The sequence below is a fragment of the Microtus ochrogaster genome, unplaced genomic scaffold (genome assembly GCF_000317375.1).
Source record: "Microtus ochrogaster isolate Prairie Vole_2 unplaced genomic scaffold, MicOch1.0 UNK81, whole genome shotgun sequence".
Taxonomy (NCBI): domain Eukaryota; kingdom Metazoa; phylum Chordata; class Mammalia; order Rodentia; family Cricetidae; genus Microtus; species Microtus ochrogaster.
The window spans coordinates 639,567-663,143 of NW_004949179.1; the positions used below are offsets into that span (position 1 = coordinate 639,567).

Genomic DNA, 23,577 nt, shown 5'->3' on the forward strand with positions numbered 1-23,577 from the left:
AATAAATATTTTTTTAAAAAAAAGACAAAGAATGAAAAAATAAAATAAAATGAAGCCACACAAATTGGCGACGGTATTCTGTTCCTTGAACCCTAGGTGGATCCCTGGTTGCAGGCATCCTGAACACAAAGTGACTTTGAATCCAGACTGAAATAGGAGTGGTTTCCCTCATCCTACGACTCCCAGAGAAATCAGTCTACTTATCCAAGAACACACAGCAGTAAACGGCAGAACAGACATACAGACAGACAGACACACACACACACACACACAAGCTTTTACAGTAGATTCTCCCTCGGCTCATTTCTCCAATGGTATCAAAGGCTAAAGAGTAGAAGGGACCATCCTCACAGGAGTCACTGGGAGCTAAGACTGAGGCAGGGGAGGTGATAGGCCTGAGGTGGCCCAGTACAGATGGGAACAATGAGATGGGGAGGGGCTGTCTTCAGTCCTTAGTGAGAGTTCCTCAGGGCAAGTGCCCCACGGAGCTGAGGGCAGATTCCGGCCTTCCACTGTATTGAAAGTGTGAGGCTGGGGTTATTCAAGTGACACTCAGTGGAGACAAAGGCAGAGACCCGTGTGAGGTTATAAGCAAGGTGACCTCTGCTCCTTGGAGCTGACCAATGAGATGATGCCTTCTGGCCTCCACGTCTCCTGACGCATGTACACATAAATATAACTATTAAAACAACAATGGGAGAAGGCTGGGGTAGCTGGAAAATAAGCAAGAAGCTGTGGGGAAAATGGCAGGAGGTGGGTGGGGTTTGTGGGGTGCAAAAAGCCTTTGAACAGCCGGGCAGTGGTGGCGCACGCCTTTAATCTCAGCACTCGGGAGGCAGAGGCAGGCGGATCTCTGTGAGTTCGAGACCAGCCTGGTCTACAGAGCTAGTTCCAGGACAGGCTCCAAAACCATAGAGAAACCCTGTCTCGAAAAAACCAAAAAAAAAAAAGCCTTTGAACAGAGAGCAAAGGGAAGCCAGGGGTGGATAAGAATCACAGGGCCAGCCCTCAGGTGTCCCTGGGTTTGAAGTCTGCCCATGGTCACGCACATCACCGACCCAGACATTAAGTCATCCAATCTAGGCAGTTTGAGACTAAGACCCTTCACCTACATCCTGGCAGGTCCCACGAGTGTGAAGGGCGGGGCAACCTAGTCCAAGGTTCATGTCTGCCTTTGAGCTGGCAGGGCCTCTCCCTGTCCAGTGGGGGAGGCTTGGAGATTTGGGTGGCTGAGTTAGGATACTGCCCCCAACACATGAAAGCAGCCAGCAGCAATGGCTGGTTCCCATGGAAACCAAGAGCTTCTGGGAAAGGCATACAGGTCCAGAGCTATGAGAGGGGGAAGGGAAGCCTATGAATATGGGAGGAGGTTCTGAGGCCACTCTGAACCCCATGGGCCACACAGGTTCAGGAGCAACTTGGTGACCATGCTGCGATTTCTATTTGTGATTTCAGTTGCCTAGGGACTTGCAGAATGTTGGGGAGGTTGAGATGGTAACAAACAGTGTGTATCTCACGTATGGGGAAACAGACTCAGAGAGAAGTGGGGGGCCTACAACATTCAGTGAGGGATGGCAGGGTGGGGTGACAGTGTGTGGAAACAGACTACCTGCTCAGAGCCACAGAGCCCAGCGGGGGGCTGTGCTGTCTTTGTACCCCCAGCACAGGCCAAGTGACGCAGATCCCAGTCTCAGTGACCTATGTAATACAGGCTATACCCCAAACCCCTCTAGTGCCCGCAGCAACCTCAAATGCCCATGGCCTGTTCTCCCTGAAGCCATAGTCACAGCTGTGAGGAGATCCTCTATGCTGGCATCAGCAGCTGCAGCATCAGGGACCTGGGCAGACTCCAATGGATGAGTCCGAAAGCCCTGAGTGTGCCAGCAGCACCAGAAGCTCCAGATCCATTTTATAGGGAAGAAAAAGCTGAGGAGCCCGATTCTAAATCACATCATTTTTTATTATGATGTGCGTGTGCACACCCTGGCACACATCCGGAGGTCAGAGGACAACAGGGCAGCAGTCCCTTCCCTCCCCCACCACTGGATCTTGGGGAACCAGCTTTGGCAGAAGCACCTCTCCCATGGAGCCTGCCCAACGAGCAGGGTTATCAACAGCCTGGAGTGGTGGTGCCCGGACTGCAGCCCAGTCAGACACCAGCTTGCAGGGTCCCCAAACTCCAACAGAAAGAATGCTGCAGTTCCATGTGCCCTTTGCCCCAGAATTGTTGAGCAAAACTGTGGGCGGGAAAGGGCACTGGAAGGGGTGGGCCCTTAGGTCATCAGTGCTGCCTGTGGGGACACAGGACCCAAAGGCTGCTTCTGCCCTTCCCTCACCACTGACCTGCTGAACACTTTTGCTCTGGGTGGCATGGGTGAGGAGCAGGGCACAGAGCTCACATGTTCTGGAGTTTGAACTCGGTGAGCTGGGGTCATGGTGCCAGGTCACCCCTCTTTCCTGTCCACAGTTCACGAAGCTCCACACGGCAGCCCAGGTCTCGTAATGCGGCCTTGGCTACATCCTCACAGTCTGGGTGGGCAGCCCGGGCTTGTGAAATGAGCTCCTCTGCCCCCAGTTCCAGGATGGGCTTGGAGAAGATCTGGCTGCGGGACACCAGGTTTCGGATCAGCATACAAGCCTGTTTCTGGAAGAGAGATGGGCTGTGAACAGGGGGAAGGGTCTTGGCTGGATTCTCCCTGACCTCAGTGGACTCCTCAGAACAGGAGACAGACGTTCAGCAGACAGCTAGACTAGGCCAGGCTAGCTCCACGGTCTCACGGGACTTTCTCAGCCCCATCTCCCACAGCTCCTAGGTGAGCACTTAGGACAGTATCTGGGGTAGAGACTATGATTTCAGGGCGGACAGTGACACACTGTCCCGAGGCAGGCCCTGGAGACCTACAGTGAGGCCACAGGTAATGGAGCGCCAAAGTACATTTCTCAATGAGTCACCCACTTGGGTCGGTTTCAGGAACCTTCATGGATCTTAAAGTCCCCGATGCACAGCTCGTCTGCCACAGCCAGGTCTGCAGAAAACCTTGTTTCCACTCTCCCACACTCTGTCCTGCACCTGGGCGGCTCCAAACACCCAACACAATGGGGATGCTGTGCATGATCCCAATGTTTAGGAGTGACAGCGGACATGATGGGACAGACTGATAATCCACAGCTCAGGGCCAAGGACACAGGACCCTGACCGCCAGGCCTGTGGCAGCTACAGAGCTACAGCCTGTTTCAGAGGAAAAGCAGGGCGGGGATCAGCCTGCCCAGCATGTAATAGACCCTGGGGTTCTGCCCCTAGCATGAGTGTTGAAGCACAGGCCTGCCACTACAGCACTCAGCATGGGATGGCAGGAAGATCAGGAATTGAAGGTTGCTCTTGTAGCCAAAAAAGTTGGAAGCCAGTCTAGGTTACATTTGACCCTGTCCAAACAAACAAACAAAAATGAGAGAAAGGAGATAAAAACAGAAACAGGACAGCCTCTGGTGTTGTGTATGTGTGTGTGCACGTGTAGTCAAGTGCCCTAACTATCCTGGAACTCACTCTGCAAGGCAGGCAGGTTTTGAATTTGTGGTAGTCCTCCGGTCTCCTGAGGACTGGGGTCACAGCTCCCACACTTGGCTTGACATGCTGACACAGTGACAAGGAAGGAGCCTGTGTCCGGGCTGTGGCGAGCAAATCTACTCACTCACCTGGACGCCGGCCTCCTGCGGGTGTGCTTTCATGGCCTGCAGGGCTGCCAGCGCACCACCACCCTCCACAATGACGCGGCTGTTCTCAGGCTTGCGCAGGGCCAGCACGCAGAGCGCCGCGCAGCTTTGCTCACACACCTAGGGGTGTAGGTGCACACCTGTGTCAGCACACCGGGCCACCCCACCCTGGGTATTCTGCAGCTCCCCTCAGTGGGCCTCTGCTAGCTGTGTGCCACCGCAGTGGTGGGCTGAGTGCCCGGGGGCGGGGGTGAGCCTACCAGGAACACTGCGGTCCTTCACCTAGTCTTGCTGACAGTGAGGTGGCAATCCCTGTAGATCCCGCCATTGTTCTGCCCATGTGTCTGAGGTGGGTACCTGAGGGTTGGCCAGGTGCCGAGTCATGGCAGCCACAATGGACTCTGTAGCGCCTGCCTGGACAATGGCGTCCTTCACATTGTCGTTGCCAGCGATAGCTCTCAGGGCACTGAGCACTTGTTTCACGAGGTCCTGTGTGGATGACAAGGGGAAGTCACCCTGGCATGTGTGCCAGCTGCACACCTCCTGCTTGCTGGATGTGAGGGTGAGGAAACTCTTCTGTGTCTGTTTCTGTTTGGACACGTGCTCATCCCAATTACAGGCCAGCCTGTGACAAAAGGATCATGAGACTGGAAGAAGAGAGGCTGGCTCTGAGGGTGACCTGCCTAATCCACCTCTCATGGGTAGGGCATAGATGTGGCCCACTGAGCAGCCTGAACTAAGGACGATTTTCCATTTCCTTACTCCTGCTCACTGTAGAGAATGTGCAAGGAGGATCTGGGCAGTAGCTCAACTGGCAGTGTGTTTGCCCCCCATGCACAAGGCCCTGAGTTCTAGCCCCCACACCAACCACACAGAGCTTGGGCAAGGTAGCACACTTGGATCAAATTCAAGGCCAGCTGGGACTACACAAGAACTTGTGACCCTGCCTCATTCTTTCTGTCTCTCTCATAAACACACGCATGCACGTACACATACAGTCCTTCATCCCAGTACTTGGAAGGCTAAAGCAAGAGGAGCGCAATGTTATGACCAGACTGAACTTTGTAGAGCAAGACCAGTCTCAAACTATAGTACATAGGGCTGCAGTGTGACTTGGTGGCAGAGGGCTAACATGTAGGAGGCTCTAACTCTCACCAGTATGGAGGGGGGCAAATGGAACCAGAACCCTGAGAGCTGAGAGTATGGGCAGGCTTTCTACACCTGAACCTTCACCCTTGCCTCAATGGGTCAGTCTGGTCAGCTGTGGCCTCAGAGGCAGGCGCTCTGAGGGAGGAAGAAGACTTGGGCTCCACCTGGTGGTCGCTGCAGTCAGTCAGCAGGGTCACAAGGATGCCAAGGCCTCCAAGGTCGATGACCTCCTGGCAGAACTCATTCCGCACAGCCAGGCGGGACAGGGTGCTGAAGAGCTCGCTCAGGACTCCTGGGTTGTCAGGGAACGCTGTGCAGAGGCAGGAAGGGAAGAGTTAGAGTTGGGAGGGGCCAGAGACAAAGGAATGTGTACAAAACAGCCTGTTAGTCTCCGGAGTACTTTCCACTTCCCAAGCTGGCTGGGGTCATCCAACAGGCTCAGGCGAGAAATGGCCCCTGGTAGATTTGCCACGCCCCCTGCTCCATAACAGTGAGGCAAACAGCAGACAGAGCTGCTCCTGACATTCCCTAAACACACCTTAATCCCAGCTCTGGAGGCAGAGGGAGAGGATAGCCTGGTCTACAACACAGCAAGTACCAGGGCTTCGTAGTGAGAGAGTCTAAAAGGAAGGAAGAAAACCAAACCACCAAAATAAGTCTTCCAACGTGACCTTGAGGTTCTAGGCTGGGAACAACTTTTCTCAAGACAGGGTTTCTCTGTGTACCCCAGGCTGTCCTGGAACTTGCTCTGTAGAGCAGACTGACCTCGAACTCAAGAGATCCACTGGCCTCTTCCTCCCGAGTGCTGGGATTAAATGTGTGTACCACCACTGCCCTGCTGGGAATGACTTTTGTAAACAGAGCAGCAAATTGGAGAGGAACAGGTGCAGACAGACTACAGATAACCCCAGATGGTGATGGTCAGCAGTTTTCATCTCTGTGGCGTTTGCTGCCTATGACCACCTGGGACCCCTAGAGTCTCCACACAGGTTGATCTAAGTGAGCTATTGATGTGGTCACCAACCACACCATCTGCTTTAATAAAGGGAGGAGTGTGGTACAGTGGGTGGGGCCTATCCAATCAGGTAAGGGTTTTGGTAAGTGGGGAACTGAGGCTTCTCAGTGGACAAAGACTCTCCCTGGGGTTGCTGGAAGTCTCTGGTCTGCCCTGGGGTCTTCAGACTAGAATGTGAGCCATCCTCTCTATACTTGGGGGTTGGGTGCAGTTTAGAGGTGGAGCCTGAATGTAGCACTGAGGAGGCTCCGATGTCTGTTCCTGCTCCGCCTCTAGCCAGTGGGACTCCAGCTGCTCCACACAAGCATGGGAGGAGCTGGCAGGCTTTGCAGATGGTCAGGCCTCAGCTGCTCTGAAGTGTGAGCAGGGACTGAGACAGCCTTCCTGTCCCTCAGAGTGGGAATACCACGCACAGGCTTAGCCATGGAGCCACAGCCAAGGGACAGGTGGGGAACTTGTCCTTTTTAGCACCTTCTGGGCTCAATTCTCAGGGTTTTGTATCTTTGTTGTTTTGAGACTATGTGGTTTTGGTTGGGCTAGAATTTGCTATGTAGGCCTGGAGGGACTCAGATTCAACTCTTTCTCTCTCTCTCTCACTCTCTCTCTCTCTTTCTAGAACTACACGTATGCGTCACCATGGTGCCACTACAGCCAGCTCTTTCAGACATTTCATTTAAGGTATGAAGATCAACATCATGATTGTCCACAGCTGACTCATAGCAGCCACCTGGAGCTGGATACATGTATGTGCCAAAGTATTTATACGTAAGAACAAAGTGTTGGGCTGCTTTATTGTTTTATAGTGCTGAGGATGAACCCAGGACATCCTATATCCAGGCAGGTCTCTGAGCCACGCCCCCAACCCCTCACTGGGGGATTCTAGGCAGTGACTCCACCCCCAAGACATGCCCCCAGCCCCTCATTGGGGGATTCTAGGCAGTGGCTCTACCTCCCCAAGACACTCCCCCAACTCCTCACTGGGGAATTCTAGGCAGTGGCTCCACCCCAGACACACCCCAGGCCCTCATTGGGGGATTCTAGGCAGGATTCTATGGTTGGGCTACCCTCTCAGCACACCCACCCTATTCTTACCAAGGCTCCTCTTACCTCTGGCAGCCTCAATCAGCACTTTCAGGCCTCTGTTCTCTTGAACAATCATCTTTGCATGCTCATGGGCATGGCCAAAGGGCACTCGGATGTCATCATCGAAAGTCATGACCCGCAAGGCCCAGCAGGCCTCCCTGACCACATCGGCGTGCTGGCCATGCTGTGTGATAGCAGCGGTTAGCAGGGGCAACACTCCGGCTTTCACCAGACTCTGTCGATTCTGTTCATGTTTCAGGCAGGCATGGCGCACACAGCGGATCCCACAAGAGGTGAGTTCAGTGTTGGAGACATTCTGTGCCAGCGTGGCCACGAGCAGCTGCTGGCCCTGGGCATCCAGAAGGTCAGGCTGGCCATCAGTCAGTACAGCCAGGGCACTGAGAGCCTGGAGCAGAAGGCCCTGGTCACTTGTGGCAGCAAGTTGCCAGGCAGCCAGGAGGATTGGGTAGGCCCCCTTCTGGGCTGCCAGGTAGCGGCTGGCCTTCTGCTGCCTGCACTGGTCGCAGAAGCGGACAAGGTGGGCTGACACCTCCTGGGGCCGAGACGCATTCAGGGACTCCTGCAGATCGTTGAGGACCTGCAGAGAATGTCAGTGTTAGTTGCTGCTGCTAGGCTCTGAACCTCTGGGAACCTTGCCCCAGAATCTGGAAATTTCTAAACCTACACTGATAATTTATGACAGAATTTTAGCCAGGCGACGATGACCCATGCTTTTAATCCCAGCACTTGGGAGGCAGAGACAGGCGGATCTCTGTGGGTTTGAGACCAGCCTGGTCTACAGAGTGAGTTCCAGGACAGTTTCTTTTCTTTTCTTTTTCTTTTTTAAGATTTATTTATTTATCATGTATACAGTATTCTGTCTGCTTGTATGCCTACAGTCAAGGAGAGGGAACCAGATCTCATTACAGATGGTTGTAGCCACCATGTGGTTGCTGGGAATTGAACTCAGGACCTCTGAAAGAGCAGCCAGTGCTCTTAACCTCTGAGCTGTCTCTCCAGCCCCCTCCAGGACAGTGTCTAAAGCTACAGAGACACCATGTCTTGAAAAATCAAAAAAAAAAAAAAAAAAAAGACAGAATCTTTGTATGTGTGTGCACGTGTACACACATGCATATGATACTCTCGGAGTCCAGAAGAGGAAGAAGGATCCCTCAGAGCTGGAATTACAGGCTACTGTCACACCATGTTAGCACTGGGAACTGAAACTGGGTCCTTTCTAAGAGAAGCAAGCACACTGAACTGCTGAACCATCTTTACAGTGCCAAAACAGAGTCTTGATATATAGCCCAGGCCTTAAAATTATGTTGTACAAGTTGGCCTTGAACTCACAGGAAACCTCCTGCAACAGCTCCCTGATTGCTGGGATCCTGTATATGAGCCACCATATAATAATCGTATTAAAAAGAAAAACAAATCTTTGATGGTGTCTTATGTATTATGGGTGTTTTGCCTGCACATCTGTCTATGCATCACTGATATACATCGCCATGCCTGACGATGGCAGAAGAGAATGTCATAGCCCGTAGAACTGGAGTTATGATGGGTGTGAGCTGTCATGTGGATGCTGGGAACTGAACCTGTGACCTGTGGAAGAGCAGCCAGTTTTTTTTGTTGTTGTTGTTTTGTTTTTCGAGACAGAGTTTCTCTGTAGCTTTGGAGCCTGTCCTGGAACTAGCTCTTGTAGACCAGGCTGGCCTAGAACTCACAGAGATCCGCCTGCCTCTGCCTCTTATGTCATGCATACCCACATACCCCACAACATGAATGCAGAGAGCAGAGGACGCTCCGTGGGAACCAGGGCTCTCCTCTACCACATATGTCCTGGGGACCAAACTTGATGTGTAAGCACAAGGACCTGAGTCCAGACCCCTAGAACCCAAGTGAAGCTGGCCAGAGACCCTAGCTATATTGTGTGCCCTTGACCCCAGAACATGGGAAGTGAGATCACACATGCACTGTGTCTCCCAAACATGTCCTCCGAGTAGCTCAGCTCTCCCTAGATGCTGGGTAACCCTCACATGGACTTGGGACACTTGACTGTAGACCTCTACTGGTCACAGGATGGACAGACCACTGACATTCAGATCCTCATTTCTGCCACATGGGACGTGGGGAAGAGACCCTCCAGAGCACCGCAGTGCTGAGGGAGCCAGCTACTCCTACCTGCAGGACATCATGTGTGGGCTCCTGGAGACTGTCCACAGATGCTTTCGGTGCTGCCTTCACAATGCTGCTCAGATCAACCCCTGCAGAGGGAAGAGGGGCTGCTGAAGACAAGTCCCTCAGGTAGGAGGTCCCTGCTGACGACTTGGCTTCCAGGGTTCTCCCCAATGGTTCCTCCGGTTGCACAGGCCAGCCACAGGCTACACGGGGTAAGTGTGCCACTGCTAAGGCCAGCCACAGGCTACAAGGGGTAAGTGTGCCACTGCTAAGGCCAGCCACAGGCTACACGGGGTAAGTGTGCCACTGCTAAGGCCAACCACAGGCTACACGGGGTAAGTGTGCCACTGCTAAGGCCGTGCCACACATGCTGTCTCTGGGGTGACAGATTGTGCCTGGCAGACAGTTGTAGAGGGAACCCCACAGAGCCTCTCCCTTTAAACTCAATCCTTACTGGTCCCCATGTGCATCTCAGCCTCCTGAGGCCCCAAAAGCATCCCTTCTGTGGTAGGTACTTCGTGTGTGTGTGTGTATGTGTGTGTGTGCTTTAGGAGGTTTCTCGTTTGCTTTTGAGATAGAGTCTCACTATGTAGATCAGGTTGACCTTGGACCACTATATAGACTAGGCTAGCCTCAAACTCAGAGTCTACGTTCTTATATCTCCCAAATTCTGGGATTAAGAGAATGTGCCACCACATCAGCTAGGGGTAAGTTTTTTGAGGTAGTGTCTTGTTATGTAGCCAGGCTGACCTTAAATTCACAGTACTCTTCCAGCCTCAGCTTCCCAAGTACTGAGATCAGCTAGTTGTAGTGGTGCATATTTGTCATCCCACATTGGGAAAGGGGGCCAGGAGGATCAGGGTTTAAGCTAGGCTTAGCTACATAATGAGTTAAAAAGCTATATAAATCAGTCTTAAAAAACAAATCTAAACAATAATAAAGACAAGGAAGAGAGATGGGATCACAGACATGTACCACCATGCTGTGTTTTGCTGGACACTGTATGTGTGTTTCTGTGTATGTTTATATGTATGCAGATTTTCATGTGTATGTGTAGATGGTTATGTGGGGGTATTCATGTATGTGTGGATAGTCTGTGGTGGGCGTTTGTGTGTATGGATGGTCATGGTTGGTGTCCATGTCTGTGTCCGTGTCCGTGTGTGTGTGTGTATGGTCATATAGGAGGATGTTCCTATGCAAGGGTCATGGAGGCCCAAGGTCAAATTCAGGCATCATTCCTCAGCAGCTGTAATCTTTCTGTTTGAGACAGGGTCTTACTGGAACCTACAGCTCACCAATTAGGCTAGAATGGCTGGCCAGCAAGCCCCAGCAATCCACCTGTCACCACCTCTCGGTGCTGGGACGACAAACATCCCATTGTGGGGGTGTAGTGTGGTATGCATGGCTTAAATCTCAGCACTCAGGAGGCAGAGGCAGGTGGATCTCTGTGAGTTCCAGGCCAGCCTATTCTATTGAGCAAGTTCCAGGACAATTAGAGCTACATAGAGAAATCTTTTTTTGAAAAACCAAGCCAAACCAAAACAAGCCCCTACCAAAAAAAGAAAAAGAAAACCAAATCCCCCCCAAAAACAAAAACATACCTCATCAAGGCTGGCTTTTTACATGGGTTCTGGGGACAAACCCAGCAAGGATTTTAGCAAGTGAGTTGCCTCTGCCATCAGGCTTCCCATGTTTACTTGACTGCCCACTATGGCACCCATTTCTGTGCCCTGGAGGCAGACCTCTCTCTTACCTTCCGGCTGACGTCACTGTTACCAGGGAGGGCCAGATAGGGAGTGGAGAAAAGAGGGAACGGAGTGTGCTCATGCCTAGAACCCAGCCTCTACCAATCCACATGTGGTCAACTCATCTTGAGCCTCTGCTCTTTGTCACGTAGCTCAAGAGCTCCAAACCCTACCAGCACCACCACCATCGCCATCACAAGTAGCCCTACCATCCACTCTCCTCCATGACTTGTGACTGACTCCAGGATTGGCAATATTCCATGTGGTTCTAAGGTGAAGTGGGGTGCTGTTGATGCATGGAGACAAGCAAGGATGGGGTCAGTAGCACCTGTTATGTCAGGCTGAGGGTTGTGGCCTCTAAGAGCCAGCATCGAGCCCACCACCCTACCTTGTGATTCAAACTGCTCCACCGCCTCTCGAACGGCCTCCTCAGCGCCCATCTCAAACTCCTCAATGTTCTCCCGCACTGCAGCATCGAAGGTTTCCTGTGTGATGCGCTTGGAAGCCATCTCTGCATACTGAGTGGAAAGGAACGTTTGGTCAGGGAACACCTTTGTGGTGAAAATGCCACTTGGGCACACCTGTGATGGCAGCTCTAGGGAGCAGACAGAAGGGTCCTGGCCAGTGGGAAGCCAGCCTCAGCTACACAGTGAGACACTATCTCAAAAAGGCAAAAAAAAAAAAGGTCTGCTGGTGAGATGTGTCATAAAAGAAAAAAAAACAAAAACAGAAGGCCAATTAGGACTGCCAGAACACAATGACAGTCCTGAGAGCACTCTTCTGTCTAGATTACCCTGACCTCTCCTCTTTTGTTGTTGCTGTGTGTAGCCCTGACTGTCCTGGAACTCACAGAGATCTGCCTGCCTCTGCCTCCTTCCCGAGTGCTAGAATTAAAGGCATGCACCACCACCGCCAAGTTTCTCAGAAGTGCAGAAGAACTCAGGCTGTCGCCCAAACAGATGCTGAGATGCTGGCGAGAAGGCTCAGGGTTAAGAGGGCATGCTGCTCTGTGAGTGCTGGGGTACAGTCTCCGCAGACACCCGCACCTGCCGCTCCAGCACAGGATACCCAAAACCCGCGCGCACGCGCACATACACACTAATAATACAAACACAAATGATATTAGTATTAAAACAATTTTTAAATTGTTGTTACTATTATTACTAAAGCACGAGTAAACCAGAGGCAGGCTAATCTCTGAGTTCAAGGCCAGCCTGGTCTACAGAGGAGTTCAGGACAGCCAGGGCTACCGAGAAATCTTGTTTTGAAAAACAAAAAACAAACGAACAAACCTAATCTCAGCACACCGGAGGCAGAAGTGATGAACCACTGTGAATTCCAGTGAGACTCAGTCTCAAATAAATAAATAAAATAATTTTTAAAAAGTAAATAAAAACTGCCTGGTTCAAGCATCTCCTCTCTCCCATTCAATTACTTTCTCCATTGTTATTATAAGATAGAGCTTCATGTAGACCTGACTGTTTTCTAACTTGCTTTGTAGCTAAAGCTGTACTTGAATTCCTGATCCTCCAGACTCTTCCAACAAACAAGCCACTGGTTTATCTGTTGTTTTTGAGGCTGGGTCTGGTAACGCAGCCCAAACTGGTATGGAATCGTCCTGCCTCCCGATTCTCGAGCTCACCACAACGACTGTTCTTGCTGTTTTGTTTGGTCGTTTTTATTGTGAAAGACAGTGTGTCTACGTAGCCGAGGCAGGTCTCGAACTCACAGCAGTCCTTCTGCCTCTGTCTCCCTCAGAGCAGCATGACAGATGCAGCAAGCACGCTTGCTCCATCACCATTATATCCACGTCAGGACCTGCGTCCCCCGAACCCAGAGCCACACTGACTTTACCTCCTGTCCTCCTTGCTCCACTGCCTAGAATGCAGCTGGACACGCAGCAGGTGCCCAGCACACAGCAGTAGCACGAGAATAAAATGAATGAAAAGAACGTGAACCAGAGAAGAGAAACATTTCGTTCCCAAGAATCTTTAGTAAAATCCTCTCCTTCCACCAATCCAAGTCCCCGAGGGTCGCGCAGACACCACCGGCCCGACCCCAGGACACCCACTTCCCTCTGCGCCCACCGCAGCACTAGCCGGCCGGCGTTCCTCACCGGGTCTACGCAGCCACGTAGGGGTGAAAGGGTGGGGCTCGCGGGTGTCGCCCGAGGCTCCGCCTTTGGCTCCTTCCGGCCACCGTATGCGCGCAAGCGCAGAGGCGCTAAAACGCCTCGCGTCCTCCCTCAGCCGAGGAGCTCCCTTCGGGGCAACAAGGGCGACCGCGAGCACAGGTAAAGGGAAGGGAGCCACAGAGTACGCGTGGGTCTGGAGCCCTCGCTGCCTTTTCCGCGATGCTTCTAGTTATCGTTTCCCCTCAACAGAGATAGTTTTCACCTCGGTAGAATCCGCCCTGAGAAGCGAGCAGCGCGCGTGCGCGAGAGAGCCAAAATGGCTGCTGTCAACGCCTGCGCATAAGGGCCTAGGCGGTGGCGGCCAGCGCTTGCGCACCAAGGCGAGGAGGCTGTTGCGCAGGCGCAACTCGGCGCTGCGGAATCCGTTTGCTCATTTGCATCTCCCCGCCTCGCGAGGCGGCGGGTACGAAGCCTGAGGCGGCGGCGGGGGCGGCACCGCTCGGGTGAGGCCCGGGCCCCGGCCACCTGGGAGGGCGGGCCCCGGGGTGGGGAGGACTCCGGTGGCCCCGGGGCCGGCGCGTTCCTCCGTCCCTGCTCGTGTCCATTCATTCCGCTGGAGCTCGCAGCCGGCCGGGGAGCTGGGCGTCGCGGCGAATGGGCTTCGCGCCGGGCCTCCAGCTGCCCGTCCCTTAGGTGGGAAACGGAGATGCAGATGTCAGGACCACCTGACCCGGAGACCCTGCCCTTAACTGACCGAGAACAAGGCCGCCCCGTTGTTTTCATGGGGCGTGGGGAATCTGGGTGATCGCTGTAGAAATGACCAGAAGGCCGATTTGCCTCTTGAATTTGGAAGTGTCATGATGCAGGCTGTTACTGATACAAGTGCTTCCTAGTTTTTTCCTACTTATAGAATGTGTCCTCGTTCCCAGTGAGTGCCCTGTTTGTCAGGTTCAAGACCAAGATGCCTGACTTGGGTTGGCTCGCCTTTTTTTCCCTCCCAGCGTCCCCCCCCCCTTTTTTTAAAGGCAGGGTCTCAAATTGAGTGTGATAGCTCACACCTGAAATTCCAGCGCTCAGAAGGAGAGACAAGGAGGAGCAGTGTACTTTCAATGCGAGCCTAGTCTGCATGTTAAGTCTGAAGCAATTGGAATATGTGGGTAGATCATATCTGGATCCCTTCTACCCTGCCACCAAAAAAAAAAAAAGTAAGAAAATAAATAAAAATAAGAAGACAGGGTCTCCACAGCAGTGCACAGCAGTAATCCTAGCACTTGGAAGGCAGAGATGGGAGGGTCAGAGTTCATTGCTAGTGCCAGGATAGACTACTCTCAAGTAGTAGCAAAACAACAAAAACACATGCACACAAAACTGGGTTTTGCTGTATAGTGCATGCTTTAAAATTGAAATCCTGTTGCTTAGCCCCCTAAATATCATTAGGTCCTATCATGGGGCAGGGGCAAAAATTGATACCTGGTTGTGAATTGGTTAGTCTGACTGACCACCAAACTCCAAGGGTCCTCCTTGCTCCTCTTCCGCAGCACTGGGAGTGCAGGCACATTTGTGTCCCACTTTTATTCTTAATTCTTTGTATTTCTGGGTACATGGGTGGGGTGAAAGACGACGACAGATGCCAGACTGCACTCAAGTTCATCAGGCTTGGCCCTCACTAGGCCATCTCAGCCCCTCACACCCTTTCTTTTTTTAAGATTTTATTTTTGGGGCTGAGTAGTGGTACCACTAGATGCCAAAAGAGGTTGTCAGGTCCCCTGGAACTGGAGTTGTATGTAGTTGTTTGCTGCCCAATGTGGGCACGCTCTCTTAACTCCTGAGCCATAATTCCAGTCCCTTAGTCCTCATCGTCTTTGCCGCACCAGCCTGCGCACCACCATCCAATTCTTGTGCTGGAATGTATTGGGTCTGCTGTAAAGAACTCAGTTCTTGGGGTGTTGTTGAAAGAACCAAAAGAGCGTGTCCACTGAGACTAGCTCAGAGTGGACAGTTGCTAGCATATTGTCTCCTTGTGAGAATATCATTTACTCATCCAGCAAGCTCTCAGGGTGAAGTGAGCTCTGGAAAGTTCCTCCAAACTGAAGTCAGGGGGTTCATACTTTTCCCAAATACTTTTTTCTAGGTCGTTCTTCCAGTTCTGTTATCTTTTCTTTCTTTTAGTTTTTCAAGACAGGATTTCTCTGTAGCTTTGGAGCCTGTCCTGGAACTAGCTCTTGTAGACCAGGCTGGCCTCAAACTCACAGAAATCCACCTGCCTCTGCCTCCCGAATGCTGGGATTAAAGGCATGTGCCACCACTGCCTGGCTTCCTTCTTTCTTTCTTTCTTTCTTTCTCTCTCTCTCTCTCTCTCTCTTTTTTTTTTTTTGTTGGTAGTGGTTTTGTCCTGGGGCAAACTGTCTTGATTTGTGTGACTTCTCTTGCTGTAGGAGAGAGAAACATGGCAGCAAGGCGGATGGCACAGGAATCACTGGACACAGTGTTACAGGAGAAATCTAAACGGTATGGGGATTCTGAGGCTGTCGGTGAAGCTCTCCAACTTAAAGCTCAAGGTGAGTTAAGGTGCGCAGGTGGGCCACGTTGAATTATAATGCTCTGGGTGCTAGCCGAGCTCCTCTAATCCTTGCTGAATTTGTCAGGTCACATTTTCTTGTGGCCCACCTGCTGGCTAATTCAGTGTGCAGAAGGTAGAGAGTGTCAGCCAGACACCTATCCATGAAAGAAGAATTTGACCCAGGCCTTACACATGCTAAAGCACATAGTCTGCCACTGACTGCACCCTATCTCTACAGAAGGGTCCCTGTGAGTGTGTGTACACATGCAGTCACATGCACAGCTCAGAGGACAGCTTGGAGAGGGATTCTCTTCTTCCACCATGTGGGTTCCAGGAATGGAACTCAGTTGTCAGTCAAGTTTGTGGTGAGTACCTTTACTCACTGAGCCATCTCAACAGCTGTCAGCCTCCAGCAAACTGGTTGGGATTGAAAGTTTAGTTCTTTTTTTTTTTTTTAAATATTTATTTATTATGTATACAATATTCTGTCTATGTGTATGCCTGCAGGCCAGAAGAGGGCACCAGACCCCATTACAGATGGTAGTGAGCCACCATGTGGTTGCTGGGAATTGAACTCGGGTCCTTTGGAAGAGCAGGCAATGCGCTTAACCTCTGAGCCATATCTCCAGCCCAAAAGTTTAGTTCTTGCAGGCATGTCTAAACCACATCTCATGGATTGTTACAGATGTAGTCTAGCATAAATCATAAACTGAAAACATTAAGATCTGTTGTTTTTTCAGCTTGATTAGTTCTCTGGAGTAAAACCAGGGCGTGGGAAATGTAGGATGCAACTACCATTCCTGCCCACGGGGTTTCAGTTTGTTTCTTGCTGATGGAACCATGTCTACCTCCCAATACACACACACACACACTTCCCTTAGCAGCAGCCCTTTAACACCAGGTGCTGCCAATCTCACAGGGTGAGAGTCTGAGGGTGGCATTTCCTACTATGTTCCTACCCACCTTCCTCCAGTGTGTGTGTGTATGCATGGGGGTGGTGTGGTGGGTATGTGTGTGTTGTTTTCCAACACTTAGGGAAACCCAGGGCCAGAAACATGCTAAAGAAGAGCTCTGCCACTGACCATCTCCTTCCTTCAGTAATGGCAGTGCCGCCTGTACATAGTAGGTACTTGGTTCTTGTATTTGCCCAGAGTGGGGATATTTGTGTTTTCTTCATTTTTCTGCTTCTTAGTACCTGTCTCTTTTCTTGCCCTTTTTGGCGGGGGGGGGGGGGGGGTATTGTGTGCATGTGTTCACATTTTTATGTGTTCATGTGGGGGTACACAGGCATGTGTATGGTGACCAAAGATTGACATCTGGTGTCTTAATCACTTTCCACATTGTTTTGCTTTCTAAATATCTTGTTTTTAATCACATGTTTGTGGGTCCGTGTGGATATGTACACCTAAAGGACACATGAGTCACTCTGAGTGTCAGAGAGAGCATCAGCTTTCCTGAGCTGGAGTTGCAGGCAGTTGTCAGCTGCATAATATGGGTTCTGGGAACTGAACTCGGGTCCTCTGCAAAAGCAGCCACTGAGCCATCTCTCCAGCCTTGGCTTGCTTTTTGAGACACTTGGAGCTTACTGATATGGCTAGATTAGCTAGCCAGTGGGCCCCAGATCCAGCCTCCCCAGCCCAGCCTCAGTCTTTATAGATTAGTACTGCCATGTGGGTCCTGGGGCATGAATTTGTACTGATATGTTAATATGGATCCCAGAACACAACTCAGTGTTTGCTTGTGCAACAAGTGCTTTGCTCCCATCTCCCCAGCTACTCCCCGCCACAGCCTCATTCTGTAACCCAGACTGGCATCAAACTCACTGTGTGGACCAGTCTAACCTTGAGCTCTGAGTTCTCCCTCATCTCCTGAATGCTGGCCTTCTGGGTGTTTGTTACCAGACCTGGATCCCTTTTTGTCAGATTTTTTTTTCAATGTTATAGATTTTGTTTAAAAATCCAGCTGTGAGAAAGCTACCGAGGCCTGCTACTGCTAAAGATGGCTTCTGTAGGCAGCTTCTTGCAGTATTTCTGTGTGCAAGAGGAACTACAACAATGTCTATGCAACCCTCCCATTCTGGATGACATTCCACTCTCTACCATAGCCCCACTTAGTGTGGCTTCTTCTACTCCTACCTGCTCTGTCTCTGGCTCAGCCCCAGAGACAGAGTTAATGGCCCCTCAGACCTTTCTGCCACATTGGGGTCAGGGACTATGTTGTCTCTTGCTCAACTGTGGTGGGTGTGGCACACGCTGCTGCCCCCAGTGGGAGTGTGAGACGTGAAGTCCTCCAGAAGGCAGTGAAAGTGGCAGCCTCTTTTGGTGGAGACTGCTTGTTTGTTCCTGCCACTCAGACTTGAAATAACCACACAGAAACTATATTAATTGCAATACTGCCTAGCTGATAGCTTAAGCGTATTTCTAGCTAGCTCTTTTTTTTTTTTTTAAATAGGTCATCCTTTTATTAGACATGTTATCAAAATGCTTAGTCAAAAAGACCAAAGCCCATGTTGTCATCAGACTCCTTGGATTTGTCTTTGCTTTCACTTTCTTCTACTCAGCTGGGACAGCAGCAGTGGAAAGGGCAGGACCACCTGCTGGTGCCGCTCCAGCTGCTGGAGCAGGCCCACCAGCCTCTAGTAACAGATAAGGCTCCCAATGTTGACACTGACCTGGGCCTTTGCAAACAAGCCAGGCCAGAAAGGTTCAACATTAACACCAGCTGCTTTAATGCGGGCATTGATCTTATCCTCCTTGACTGTCACCTCTTCATCGTGGAGGATGAAGGTGGAGTAGATGCAGGTGAGCTCAGAGATGAAGGCCATGTTACAGACTGGTGGCACAGTGCTAGTCACTGGATGAAGTGAGGGCATCACTCCAACACAGCCTTAGCTTCTTCAGAAGGACCGAGCACCTTGGCGGCAGCAGAGGAAAAGCCTATCTAGCTCTTATATCCTAAATTAACCCATCCTCATTAATCTGTGCATTACCATGAGGTCGTAGCCTACTGGCAAAATTTTCGTGGCCTCCAGTGGAGGCGTCTGTCTCCTATAGCGGCTACATGCTTCTGCCTGACTTCCACCTACTTTCTCTATATATATCTCTTCCAGTCTGGCTATGTTCTGTTAAGCCATTGGCCGAAAGCAGCTTCTTTATTAACCAATAAAAGCAACACATATACAGAAGGACTTCCCACACCAAGCCTCTATAAAATTTCTGGGACAGAAGTGGAGACCCTGAAGTGGGCTGGGCGTGGCAAAAGATCCAGGCTGCATAGAAACCAAGCCCCTTCTCTAAGGGTAGGTGGTGTGATGGTGGAGGTGGTGGCTGATAATGAGTTTGGGAGTCTGTGTCTAATGATAATGTGTGCCTGTGGGGTCACCCACTGTTCTGCCTTGGCTGATGACCACAAGGGCAAGCACAAACCTGGTGCTTACAGAACTGTCTTGTTAAGTGTGATCACCCCTCAGTGCCCATAGGACATGAGCACTATATAGTGCAACCTTGGAAGATGCTTTCCCTTTGTATGTAATGGCATGGTGGTATCTGCATTTTGTGCCCCCCCACACCCATGCAGCTAAGCTCTGTGAGCATTGTGGCTGCAGTGCTCCATGCTGTTGTATAAGGGAGAATGCTGGAAAGGCACATAGGGAGTGCAGGTGCAAGTTTTCCAGGTAGTTTTACTCTTACTTGGTTGAATGCCTGGCTGCAGTTCTCAGTGGATCAGTGTGGACTGGCCAGTAGAGAGCTAGAGGTGGCACCACACATACTTTCTTTATTGTTCTGTGTGTGTGTGTGTGTTGCCTGTGTGCATAGTGTGTACATGTGTCTTCCCCAGGCACTCACTCTTCACTTTACTGAAGCTGGATCTCCTGCTGAACTTGGAGTCACCAATTTCAGCCTCTGTAGCTGGTCAACTTGCCTTTGGGATCCCGTGTCTCCACCTCCTAAGCATGGATGGGGGTTATAGGCAAGCATGCCTGCTTGCTTTTCCTATGGGTTCTGGGGCTCTGGTCTCATGTCCTCATACTTGCATGTCAAGCACTTTATTCTCTGAGCCACCCTGATGCCTCTTTACCCATTTTAAACAGTGTTGCCAGCAGACTGAGTTTGCGCCTCACACTTGGGAGTATAAAGTACTTGTGTTGACTGGTGTATGGGCTATTCCCGTGCAGCCCATGCTCTAAAGTGCCTTCTGTTTGTGACCATCTATTTCAGATCTCATAAGGACAGGCTCAAGAGCCAGAGCAGATGTCTATGAGGACGTTCACAGTGACAGTAGGTTCTCTGCCAGTGGATCTGGAGTGTACTCATTAGACTTGGGAAGAGAGGGCATGAGAGGTGACATGTTTGCGGGACCCTCCTTCAGATCCAGCAACCAGTCCGTCAGTGAGGACAGCTATCTTCGCAAAGAATGTGGTCGGGATCTGGAAGTGGCCCACACTGACTCCCGAGACCAGAGTTTTAGCCACCGGAAACTGGGACATTTTTCTTCTCAGGACTGGAAGCTTGCACTCCGTGGCTCTTGGGAGCAAGACTTGGGCCACCCAGTTTCTCAAGAATCCTCCTGGTCACAGGAGTATGGTTTTGGGTCTTCAGTGTTGGGGGACTTGGCCTCCTCCAGGCGGTTGGAGAAGGAGAGTCGGGATTATGACCTGGACCATCGTGGGGAGGTAGACTCTGTGTCTAGAGGCAGTGGGCAAGTCCTGGCCAGAGGCCGGTCTCTAAACATGGCTGACCAGGAAGTCACTCTCCTAGGAAAGGGGGACACTCAAGGTCTGCTTGCAGCAAAGGGTGTCGGGAAGCTTTTCACGCTGAAAAGCATGACCACGAAGAAAATGCCTGTTGTCAGTCGTCTTACTTCCAAACCTCAGGGCACTAACCAAATCCAGAAAGCCACCTCAAGTCCTGATGTGACCCTTGGAACAAATCCAGGGCTGGATGAAATCCAGTTCGCTGCTCTGAAGATCCCTTTGGGCCTGGACCTGAGGACCCTCAGCTTTCCCAGAAGGAAGCTGGGCTTTGATGCCATGGACAAGGCAGATGTGTTCTCAAGGTTTGGCATAGAGATCATCAAGTGGGCAGGGTTCCACACCATCAAGGATGACCTCAAGTTCTCCCAGCTCTTCCAGACTCTCTTTGAATTGGAAACTGAGACCTGTGCCAAGATGCTGGCCTCCTTCAAATGCTCCTTGAAACCAGAGCACAGAGATTTCTGCTTTTTTACTATCAAGTTTTTAAAGCACTCTGCTCTGAAGACACCCCGAGTCGATAATGAGTTTTTAAACATGCTTTTAGACAAAGGTGCTGTGAAGACCAAAAACTGCTTCTTCGAGATCATCAAGCCCTTCGACAAGTACATCATGCGGCTCCAGGACAGGCTGCTGAAGGGCGTCACACCCTTGCTCATGGCCTGTAATGCCTATGAGCTGAGCATCAAGATGAAGACCCTCACTAGCCCACTGGACCTGGCTGTGGCCCTGGAGACCACCAACTCTCTGTGTAGGAAGTCCCTGGCACTCTTAGGCCAGACCTTCTCCTTAGCCTCCTCCTTCAGGCAGGAGAAGATCTTAGAAGCTGTGGGTCTCCAGGACATTGCTCCATCTCCTGCTTCCTTCCCAAACTTTGAGGACTCCACCTTGTTTGGAAGGGAGTACATAGATCACCTGAAGGCCTGGCTCATCGCCAGCGGCTATCCTCTCCAGGTCAAGAAGGCTGTGCCCGCAGAGCCCCGAGAACAGAAAACCACATCTCAGCCCTGGGCTGCAAGCACTCTGAGCCAAGGTAAAGATTTCTTTCTTTCTTTCTTTTTTTTAACATCATCATCACTGCCAAATTACAGTATTTATATTCATTCTGGGTGTATGTATGTGGGTGGGTGTATACGTGAGTACCAGGGCATGTGTGTACGAAGGCTAGAAGACAGCCTCAGATGTTTCTCAGGAAGACTGCCCACCACCTTTGAGACAGGGTCTCACTGAACCTGAAGTTCACTAGTTAGGCTAGACAGGATGACCATCAAGACCCGGGGCCCCCTCACTCCACCTTCCTGGTTGTAGTGTGTGCATGCATCATCCATCATAGGTGGCATTTTATATCAGACCTGAGATTAAACACAGGTCCTCGCTGTTGCAAGGTAACAGATGTTGTCCATCTAGACCATCTCTTTGATATTTAAAAAATATAATTATATATATATGTATTTTAACATTTGTATGTATACATAGTTACACATATACATATGTACATATGCCTGAGTATGTACACTATATACGTACAGGAACTGGTAGAGGTCAGATGAAGGTGCCCGGTTCCTTGGAGCTGGAGTTATATATAGCAGTTATGTGCTGCACAACATGGGTGCTGGGAACAGAACTTGTGTTCTTTGCAAGAGCAGCATGTGCTCTTTATTGCTAAGCCATCACTCCAGTTCCTCTCTTTGAGGTTTTTATACACTTTTTTAAAAATGCTGAGACTTGAAGTCAAGGACCCAATATTTACCCTTGGTTTTGAGGTAGAGTCTCCTGTGTAGCTCAGACTGGCCTTGAACTTCTGATTTTTCTACCTCCACTGTTGAGTGTCAAGATGACAGGTGTGTACCACCTCCCCTGCTTTCTGAGGTTCTGGATGGAACCTAGGGCTTTGTGCATGCTAGATGAGTACAGTACCCACTGAATCAGATGGAAAACTGGCTGGCCCTCACTAGGAACAATGCACGACCCCCTTTCACCATAGGATCAAGGCTAGGATGCCATGTTCTGAAGTACCATGTCACTAGGTGTCACTGAAGGCAGGGAAAACAGGACATCAAGACTTAGTCATCGTGTACCCAGGGTGTGGGAAAGGTGGTTAGAATACTGAGGGCTGTCAAGGACCAGCCAAGTCTTTCCAGCTGGCGCTGGTGCCTCTCACCTGATTCAGAGTCATCAACAGCTCTGGTATTGGACAGAGGAAGGGATGGAAACTACTTGGTTTCCCTCTCCCTTCCTCCTTTGCTCCCAGCTGCATGCTGTCACACCCAACCTTCCTAGGCATCAGAGGACATGGCACTCATCTTTTCTCTCCTCTGACATTACCTCTAGCCCAGGGAATGTCAGCCCTGCCCTCCCCTTTATGGAGCCCTCACTGTACCAGGCAGTAGATGTCCCAACACAGATGAGTGGCCATGACCACTTCTAAGAAGAAAATTTTCCAGTGCAGTCTGAATGCATTTCTCTTCCCATTCCCTAATGCTAAAGGGGAAATGAAGGTAGCAAGAACCAGGTACTATGGGTAGAGGAGGAAGGGTCTAAGACCTTGGGATCCCCTCTCCAGGCACTGCAACAGCAGACACACTAACCTGAGGGTGTTTCTACCTGCCATGCTCTCTTTTTAGGTTGGTTTTGGTTTGTTCTTGTTTTGGGTTTTTCAAGACAGGATTTCTCTGTCTAGCCCTGACTGTCTTACAGTTCTCTTTGTAGACCAGGCTGGCCTGGAATGCAGAGATCCACCTGCCTCTGCCTCCCCTGATTAAAGGTGTGTGCCACCACTACCTGCATGATTTTTTTGTTTTTTTTTTTTTTGGTTTTTTTTTAGTCCTTTTATGTGGCCCCAAATGACCTGGAACCTGCTGTGTAACCAGGTGGTCTCAAATTCAGAGATCCACCTGCCTCTGTGCTGGATTTAAAGGTGTGCACAGGCTCCACCCAGAAAGATTTAAGTTTTTTTTGTACATGTCCATAAGTTTGAGTATATGAGAACAGAAGCCAGAAGCTGGTATCAGATCATTGAACTGGGGTTACAGGTATGTGAGGAGATGGGCTTGTTGCTTGGGTGCTGGGATCCGAACTCCAGTCCTCATGAGTACCAGCAAACACTGCTAACTTCTGTAGCCCCTCATTTATCTTTCTTTTTTTTAAAAAGGTGGGGTCTTGGAGCCGGGTAGCGGTGGCACACGCCTTTCATCCCAGCACTCAGAAGACTGAGGCAGGTGATCTGTGAGTTTGAGGCCAGCCTAGTCT

The 23,577-nt window shown here is 50.7% G+C and overlaps 2 protein-coding genes and 1 pseudogene across 12 annotated transcripts in view; 1 reads left to right on the forward strand and 2 right to left on the reverse strand.

Annotated features, from left to right (window-relative positions):
• Positions 1-958: 958 nt before the first annotated feature.
• Positions 959-13,070, reverse strand: Armc6 (armadillo repeat containing 6). 3 transcript variants are annotated; one of them, XM_013354973.2, is made up of 8 exons: positions 13,001-13,070; positions 11,273-11,402; positions 9,143-9,225; positions 6,983-7,556; positions 5,025-5,170; positions 4,069-4,200; positions 3,694-3,831; positions 959-2,644 (listed from the first exon to the last, which is right to left on the reverse strand). In XM_013354973.2, the coding sequence occupies exons 2-8, from the start codon at positions 11,391-11,393 to the stop codon at positions 2,432-2,434; spliced, it is 1,407 nt and encodes a 468-aa protein (XP_013210427.1). In that variant the 5' UTR covers positions 11,394-11,402; positions 13,001-13,070; the 3' UTR covers positions 959-2,431. The 3 variants fall into 3 exon arrangements, with proteins under 3 accessions (XP_013210427.1, XP_005370593.1, XP_026633522.1); XM_005370536.2 differs by lacking the exon at positions 13,001-13,070 and adding an exon at positions 12,739-12,990; XM_026777721.1 differs by lacking the exons at positions 3,694-3,831; positions 13,001-13,070 and adding an exon at positions 12,739-12,990.
• Positions 13,071-13,078: 8 nt separating this feature from the next.
• The window catches only part of Sugp2 (SURP and G-patch domain containing 2), a 29,837-nt gene continuing 19,338 nt past the window's right edge, over positions 13,079-23,577 (forward strand). For 7 of the 9 annotated variants that reach the window (XR_003376659.1, XR_003376660.1, XR_003376661.1 and 4 more), the window contains exons 1-3: positions 13,079-13,177; positions 15,454-15,576; positions 19,796-21,361. Coding sequence is in view for 5 of the 9 variants with exons in the window: in XM_026777718.1 (XP_026633519.1) it covers positions 13,087-13,177; positions 15,454-15,576; positions 19,796-21,361 (1,780 nt within the window). In the remaining 4 variants the exon portion in view is untranslated. Of the gene's footprint in view, positions 13,178-13,384; positions 13,522-15,453; positions 15,577-18,712; positions 18,877-19,795; positions 21,362-23,577 lie in introns of those variants that run through there. The other 2 variants (XM_026777720.1, XM_026777719.1) reach the window with 2 other exon arrangements.
• LOC101982650 lies at positions 18,063-18,402 on the reverse strand (annotated as a pseudogene).

Excerpts from the sequence above, each read along its gene's own strand:
- Armc6 (XM_013354973.2), bottom strand. The coding sequence starts at position 11,393 with ATGGCTTCCAAGCGCATCACACAGGAAACCTTCGATGCTGCAGTGCGG. Across the intron at positions 7,557-9,142 it reads CCACACATGATGTCCTGCAG|GTCCTCAACGATCTGCAGGA; the intron begins GTAGGAGTAGCT and ends CATTCTCTGCAG. Across the intron at positions 3,832-4,068 it reads GGCACCTGGCCAACCCTCAG|GTGTGTGAGCAAAGCTGCGC; the intron begins GTACCCACCTCA and ends CTACACCCCTAG.